Below are 8,581 nucleotides of genomic sequence, written 5' to 3'. Positions count from 1 at the left end.
TATCATGACAACCAGTGTTTGATATGACTGGTCAAAATAATCACACCAACCTAAAATAACATGGTTTGTAATCTAATCTAAATTGATAGATATGCTATCAAATCTGCTGGCATCACTGATATGTTTATATTTCCTTATTAGACCTACTGGCTGCAGTTATTTTTCAGTATTGTGTTGAGATCTGTCAGATTGTGTTGAAAAGCATTAAGGGGGAAAATGGGGTTGCATTCAAAAGCACCACCGTCTCTCTGTCTCTCTCTCTCTCTCTCTCTCTCTCTCTCTCTCTCTCTCTCTCTCTCTCTTTCTTTTTTCCTGCTGTCGCGATTCCGGGAAGAAACATTTTACTGTGAAAATATTGCAACACAGTGTCACTGCAGGAGAGATGTTTCGTCACGATCGTGTTGGAGTTTGATATCGACCACTGTTGTCATTGGGAGAAGCCCTGTTTGGCCGCCCCCCCTCCCCCTTCGCTGGGCCCCCGTGCGGAGCCGCCTTGCAGAGTTCAGTCGGGCTGCGAGAGGAATGCGCTGGGATGCGGAGCAGCACCAACCGTAGGAAATCGACGCAACAACTCGCCCAGTATGGACAGTAATGATCCGTATTTACACCTCAGTAAGTTCGCCTCAAAGATGTATTTATAGCCCAGCCTGTCCGCTGTGTTCTTTGCTGAGCTGCTGCATGTTGTTTCGAGTTAGAGAGTGCGTTCGCTTCATGGCGTCTTCTCCCCAGCCTGCGAGCTGTGCGCGAAAGCGTCCGCGGACTTTAACCGCCGACTCCCGTCTGAGAATCCGCTGGTTCTGCTATTTTCTTCTCGTTGGTAATCGTTTTTTTTTTTTTGCAACTGTGCCGATTGAAACGTACGCTGCGACCGACACACAAGTCAGGTGATCGAGGTTGTGCCGGTCAGGCAAGGTCAGAGGTTGGCACTTTAATTGCGCGTATGTAATTGATGGCGCTTGTCGCGCGTCTCTTGCTAAACTGTTTCAGACAGAAACAGAATTTATTGGTCTGGGATGGCCGTCAGATCCACGAGTGAAATGCAAGAAACTGCGTTGAGGAATGGCGGAGCTCGACTGATGAACAAACTTGTACTTGGGGGTAAAAAAACAAAAAAAAACGAGTGCACGACGCGCCCAGGTCAGCGCTGTGGCTGCTATACCCAGCTGAATGACAGCATGATGTCGTTTTGCTCGATAAAGCTGAACTCTGCTCTGACTCGGCGACTTTGCCCTTGAACCCAGCTGATGCCTTTCTCTTTTCTATTACTAGCAGTTTTGTAGCAATCCTCAGAGACAAGGAAATGGGACTCCACTGTGGAGTTTCCAACATGTGGGATACACTCTGTACAAATCCTAATTGTATCCTGCCAAATAATCGCCAGGCCTCGTGTTTTTGTTAGCTAAATCTTTTTTCGTCTTCTAGATTAGACTCTATCTGGAGGCTGTGAGCGCTTCACTGAGTCACACACTGTATGCATCATTTATCATGTGATGTTTTTTTCGCTCTCGCTGAAAGATACACTCATTGCTAAACCCCACTGCAGCACAGATATGCCATGTGCTTCTAAACCAATGCCTTCTGTGGGGGGGCCATGAGCAATACTAGTGTGGCTTTACAAGGAAACAAATAAAACTGCTGTGGGAAGATTAAAGAAAACTGTGCAACCCCTTTATGGTATCGCAGCTATCCCGGCACCATTTTGAGGGGCTGAAAAATAGTTTCCGTAATGAATGTGACTCCCCGGGGAATGAGGGAGACATCTGGATTGGAGAGCTTGTAGAGGGAAGCCCGCAGCGTACAGGAGTAACAGAGAGGTCCCTCTGGGCTACACAGGCCTTCTTGTCTGTCTTTGAAGATTAACTCTGATCAGACAGTTGTGGCATCTAAAGGTGTATGCACATCAGGACAGCATGAGACCAGTGTATTATTGTGCAGATATGTTATTGATCCTTTATTATTAAGTATGAGATATGTGTTAGTCATGTCGTCCCCTGCTAATGCTGTGTGCCTGATGTTACTCTCTGGTAACAGCGACATACAACTGTCTGTAAAAAAAAAAAAAAAAAAAAAAAAGCTTTTCTTATTTATATTCCTAGTGCCTTTGACGGTATTTATAGTTTTAAAAAACTGCTCATCTCAGAGAATTGGATCAATCTTGGTCTCAATGAAGAGTTCTGTTGCCCGATTATGCTCCAACAGTAATGCTGTTGCAGCTTTCCTAGACGACAATGACTTGCAATCTGGATATTGGTCATTTTTGAAAAGTACTGGTTATAAAATAGTATCAGCTGAACCCTGTGAGAACAACTCTTATCTGTTAGTGCATTTACATTCTATAAGTTAGTGAAGCACCGAGCTGTTTATGAGTGAAAAGCCACAACCACTAAAAGATCATTTCAAGGAAGAACTGTTCTTGTTTTGTCTGTGTGTGTTGTCCCCCAGAACTATGATTTATGATGTATTTTTACACCAAAACATGTACGAAAACAGGGCCACTAACTCCTTCAGTGGGAGATGACCGCTCTAAAATGAATCCATCATTAGTGTGCGGCAGATTCGACGCAGTCAGGAAAACAGTCTGGTGATTATGTGTGGATTGTTTTGTGATCCACTCAGCTTTTCCCTGACACGGTATGTTTCAGCAAGTTTGATGCAGGCCTGCCCCCGGGCTTTAGGTCGAATCAGCATTTTTCTCTCTCGGCATTTAAACTTCTTTTTTTTTTTTTTTCATTTTCCGTCAGTGGAAGTGATTCTAGACGAGCTGGCGAGCACCCACACAGGGAGACCGTATTTAGCCCGCAGAACGGGGAAGTCGTGGCAAAAGACAAGAACGGCATGGGAGAGTGAAGGGAGCAAAATAAAGGGGAAGTGTGTGTGGGGGGGGGGGGGGGGGGGGGGGGGGTAGGAGGGGCGGTGGAGGGGGGGGTGGAGAAATAGGTCACCCTAGTTGATGTGAACTCTCATCACTTGCCAGGGGTCAGTGATTCACCTCCCAGTGCACACTCAGAGGGTCACACACACACACACACAGTCACACACTCATGCCTAAACTTCACAGCTGCAAATATATGGACCTCCTATGTATAGCTTGTTGCTCAGCAAAATGTGACCGTCATATCATGTGACTTAAAGAATGTGGGTGGTGCTATTTGACTGTGAAGTGCCGGCAGTATCAAACCTGCTCTCTTAACAGGCCGATCCCTGCACAGAGCATTCCCCCACCCACTCCTGCAGAGTTAAAACAAACCACACAGGTAGAGGGGTGTGGCTCTTTGCAGGTATTTGCTTGCGAATTGTGTAGCTTGAGACCTGCAGAGCCTCAACGCCGACACACGCATTAGCACACACTGCACACAATGGGTTTATTCCCAGGCACTTTTGATTGAGTGTGTGTATTTATGTGTCGGAGAGGCTGCTTTTCTACAGAGTGTGTGTGAGAGTGGGTGCCAATTGTGAGAACAGGATGAGGAAGAGAAGGGGCGTAAGGAGGCCATTCTCTGGGCTAATTGCCAGTAATTAGTCATTAGTGAAGAAGGTCAAAGCCTTGATTTAATTCCAGCTTTAATCAAGCAGAGAACCTTGAAAGGCTCACGGGCTGCAGCGGTGTTAGGTTATCACATAGCTTTTTCTTTGCTAATTATGCAGTAAAACATGCATGTCACGCATGGACGCGCACCAACTCTAATTTTCCACGCACTGAACATCACGTATTACACATCCTTCTCATCTCAAGCGTGTATCTATTTCAGTGTTTGCTTTGAATTCGCAAAGGCATAGCAAATAAATACATGGCAACATCAAATGTTGAACAAGTGACCGTCTCCTCCCGACAGTGTGTCTCAGTGCAGAGTAAATGCAACACATAGACAGCTGTTGATGAGTCTCTAAAACCAAAATTATTCCCAGTCATCATCTTTAACAATAAGTGGCAAGTAAAATGCCACGTCAGGCTAGTAAATCCATCGGCTCACCTGCCCGATCGGGGAAATGGTATAAAAGGATTAAACTAGTGCTGGGCAACGATTAAAATATTTAATCGCGATTAATCGCATGGATTTTTTGCGATTAATCGCATTGTTCAAAGTTCAATAATGAATTCAAAAGTAGTGTATTGTGCACTTTTATTTTAAAAGTACTGCTATATGAACAAAAGGGCAATAACATTTGGTTCACGAGATGCAGGTAGCATGTTTTATACTTAATGTGAATATAATTCATACTTTGTTGGCATCTTATTCTGAAAACCGGATGTTCGTCTGAAGAAACCGGATGTTGTCTCACGTTAATCTTTCCGTTAACTTTCAAAGTCCTTCGCTGGCTCCTGATCTGTGCCATTTAAATGCGTTTACCTTGAATTTCAGCATATAGGTGCACTAACATGTAAGTGTCTGACGATAGGATGTTTGCTGGCTTTTATCCCACTGTTCTTGTCATCCTCTTGTTGTTATGTCCATGTATTGTCTCTTGTCTTTCAATAAAAAAAAATTATAATGATAAATTAAAAAAATGCGTTAACGCGCGACAAAATAATTGTCGGCGTTAATTAATGAATGCGTTAACGCGAAATTAACACGTTAACTTGCCCAGCACTAGATTAAACGCATTGTTTTTTTCCGGAGCTGATAATAGAAATATCTAAGGAGTTATGTATTCCTTCTCAATACGTAAACATGAATGTTAAACATGACAATTAACTTTAGTCTCTGTTGTTATTTGATAAGCAATTATAAGTAAAACAATTTGTATAGGCAGGGCAAGTTAAAACTAACTTTGGACAACTATATTTCTAAACCTCTTGTTCGACTGACAGATCATTAAATTGGATACCACACTTTATAAATACTCTACTCTAATAAGAAATACAACAAAAGTATCAGAAGTACTTTTTTATGTTATTATATTGTTGGATTGTTGTTATTGATGCATTAACATGTCAGCAGTACTTTGTAGTTGTAGTTGGTTGAGGTGGAACTTATTTTAACTCCCTTATTTACCGTTGGCTAGTTTAATCTATTTAGACACTATTTATAAACTAATGACATGTTTTATATGTGAAATACTAATGTGCTACTAAATGTGGCTGTCGCATAAATGTGTAGAAAAGTTTTATATTTTCCTCAGAAATGAAGTGGAGTTGAAGTATAAAATAGAAGAAAAATGAAATACTCAAGTAAAGTACAATTCGTATGCACTTAGGTACTTTGCACCATTGTGTACATAGTTATACAACATCCTTTGATATACCCAGATAGTGCTGAAATAATTAGTCAATTAATAAATTGCTCAATCAACAGAACTATTTTGATAATTAATGAATGGTTTCATTTATGAACAAAATGCAATTTTCTGAACTTACAGACGTAATGAAATAATAGCTGTTCTATTATTTGCCTTTAACCACTTCGTCATTATATTCACATGATGATTATTATGCAAAAATATGATTGTGTAAATATTTTGTAAAAGCACCAAATACCTCAACACATCAATATTGAGGTATTTGGTCAAAAGTATCGCGATATTTGATATTTCTCTATATTGCCCAGCCCATGATGGGCATATTCATTATTAAAAGACTTAACCATTAGTCGCTTCATCATACAATTAATTAACAGATTATTCAGCGAAGGGAGATTCATGGCTCAGTAGAAGTTGGTTTGACTGATCGGGCAAAGAGTTGCACTCGGAGCTCCACAGGAGCACAAATAGCAGCAACAGGTAACAGCTAAGTATATTATGTCTCATTAAACCTCTCCACTGAGGGACATGAAGAACAGGCTGAAACCCTCGCTTGGCTATTTTGAGTGCTGTTGTAGTGTGCCGCTCCTGTCTCACGCCTAAATGCATTAACACACAAGCACACTTTGCTGTTTGGGAAAAAAACAACATCTTTTTCTGCTTTTTTCTGCTTTTTTCTCATTTGCTTTTTTCAAATGCCATTTCCTATAAATGTCCACCCAACTGAGTGTGTTGCATGATAATGTCCTCGTTTTTCCGAGAGGAAGACGTGAAGAGAAAAGTGTCTCCTCTAGAGATCATTTTAGCGGGGCAGACTAGCGGAGTCATTGCTTCTCTTTCTCTCAGTCAAGTCCGTACAAAATGTACAATTTGTAGACACAAGTTCATGACACTGGCTACAAAATAACGATTCGATTATTAGCCAGTTCAGAATAAACATTTAAGGGTGTACCACAAATTAAAGGTTGCCAGTTATCCTCCTCCCACGTTCTGATAGTGCATGATACTGTGATCTATGAATGCTAATTATGGCTCTCAGGACTAATTTGGCGTGTTGATGTGGGCCACGACACCCTATTATAACGCGACATCCATTTAAGGAGGACTGCATTATTTTAGCTTCTCCCTGCGGGATTTGTTAAGTCTGAAAGAGAGACAGCACGTGTGTCTTCTCCTTCTCCGTCCTCCCGTCTTCTTGTGTTCGCTGAGTCTCTTGCCAGCTTACTGTCACTGAGGGGATCTGGTTACTGGTGGCTACCCTTCAAGCACTGTATAGACATTTGATCCAGCCTCATGCAAGTGCACAGCACGAGAAAACTCTGTTGAGTCATGTCGGGTAAAATAGATGCATACATGTTGGGGAACACTTCTCAAGTTTTTAGTGCCATCCCTCAAAGTAAATGCCTGTTCCCCAAAGCTTGAAGGGTGCACATTTGATCGGATGGCAGGATAGATTATAAGGAGCAGCTGCAGACTAAAATCAGTGCCAATTTTACATTTATTGGCTCGGGCTATTTTCTGGGGATAGTGATATGACATACTGCCATGACCAAGAATGCATGCTGCCTCTGACATTGTTGACCAAAGTTAACTACTTTTCGCAGGCTGAGTTTAGTGCCGTTTGTTCCACTTAAACCATTGTAGTACTGCTTTTTAAAGCCTGTTTTGATACACAAAGTCTTGAAACGGTCAGACTAATGATTGAATCCATCCCAGCGTGGACTTTCTTCATTTATTTAGGCTCCCTTAGGGTTTGCCATGTATTGTTCCTCGTTGATTTTTGGCCTGTGCTTCCATCTGGGTTTTCACTTTGCTGTGTGTTTGCTTGACTATCCTAGTGCACAGAAATAGACAATTCCTGACTTCCTGGAATACTGTAACACTTGTTAAACACACAAACACACTAACAATGTGCACGTAGGCAACCTGACATACCACTACAGTACCATTAAGCATGCATGCGGTTGGCACAGTTATTTCTTGGCATTGAGGGAAATTAAAACTGTTATGAGGGAGATACAAGAGATCATTATTTAGCTTCTTGATACTTCCAGTCACCTTCTTTCTCAGCACTCATCTCCCATTTATACCACCTACACATTAGACAGAAAGCTTGTGACTAATATTCAGCAAAAGGGAAGAAAGTGGGGATATCTCATTGAAAAATGTCATTCGACACATAATAATGTCTGTTCTACAGGAACATCAGCATCGTACTGTCTTCCCATGCTCTCCAGTCTCGGCCCCTTTTAAGAGGGAGTAATTGGAAACGTGTGCTTGTACTCTACACTACATTAGTGTGAGCCCCTCCACCATGAGCACCCTCCTCCCTCATGCCAGACACCCCTGTTCTGCCAGCTGCAACATGTGTCGCTGTACGGATAGTTTTACCGAGGCTGACAGAGAGAGACGCACGGTGTGAGCGGGGTGTGTGGTAGAGCTGATTTGTGCAGCGGTCGGTCAGTAAACAGTTCCTGTTGGATTGATCTCGGGGGAAGGATAATCTGGGTAATCCTGTAACAGGCGCTCGTGGACCCCGCCTCTTTTGCTCTTCACTAACGCCCCGCCCATTTTCCACGTCGACTCGCCTGTTCCTGTTCTGTCCTGAAAAGTGGTTGATGTCTGGAGTATCCACGTAATTTTTTTTTTTAGTTTGTCTCCGAGCCAACACTTGAGTCCTGGTCCTGGGTGACTGGCGTCCTGCCAGCGCCACGCTTGCACCCGAAGGCATGTGGCACCCCATGGCATCCCCTGCAACTGGAAACAGCCCCAGGAAGGAGATAGGTTATGGCCACTGTGAGTAGCCGGGTTTTTGTCTTGCTTGCGTGTGTGTGTGTGTGTGTGCGTGTGTGTGTGTGTGTTGTTGGATCAGATCAGAATCAGAATGTATGTTGTGGAAGAGGTTGCCTGTCTGTGCACTGCTGTTGCTCTGTGATTTTCCACAGAAGTGGAGATGGGGCACTAAAAGCTAGCGCTGCACAGATGCACAATGGTAATGCCGCTAATCCCTGTGCACTCTCCGAAAAAGTTATTTTGAATTTCCTTCCCCAGTAGCAGAAACCTGCAAATAACAGGGCAAATTCAGCGGTTGATTTCTTTGCATATGGATTATATACGATCCTCACTGTGATCCGTTTCCCACATTGACTGTATGTTGGTAGGGTTGGTATTAAGATACCGATTTCATGATCTCTTTAGGCCCCCAGCAGCTGAAAGCCTTTAAAATCATTGGATCATTTTAACCAATTGTGACAGGTACAAGGCTTTGGTGTTGCTTGTGACTCACTTTAGGTCTCAGATGTGGTCAGTGGGGATGCCACTCAACTTCAGAGGATGCTTCCAG

At 42.8% G+C, this 8,581-nt stretch overlaps 1 protein-coding gene across 3 annotated transcripts in view; it reads left to right on the top strand.

Moving 5' to 3' along the window:
* The first annotated feature begins 370 nt into the window (after nt 1-370).
* The window catches only part of rxrgb (retinoid X receptor, gamma b), a 28,704-nt gene continuing 20,493 nt past the window's right edge, over nt 371-8,581 (top strand). The window contains exons 1-2 of one of the 3 annotated variants that reach the window (XM_031863929.1): nt 371-612; nt 7,891-8,034. In XM_031863929.1, the coding sequence (XP_031719789.1) occupies nt 7,968-8,034 (67 nt within the window). In that variant the 5' untranslated portion in view covers nt 371-612; nt 7,891-7,967. The remainder of the gene's footprint in view (nt 613-7,890; nt 8,035-8,581) is intronic. The other 2 variants (XM_031863930.1, XM_031863931.1) reach the window with 2 other exon arrangements.

This window comes from Anarrhichthys ocellatus, unplaced genomic scaffold, assembly GCF_004355925.1.
Source record: "Anarrhichthys ocellatus isolate YVR2014 unplaced genomic scaffold, GSC_Weel_1.0 scaffold30, whole genome shotgun sequence".
Taxonomy (NCBI): domain Eukaryota; kingdom Metazoa; phylum Chordata; class Actinopteri; order Perciformes; family Anarhichadidae; genus Anarrhichthys; species Anarrhichthys ocellatus.
The sequence above is the reverse complement of the archived record's forward strand: the minus strand, read 5'-3'. Positions and strand labels throughout refer to the sequence as shown.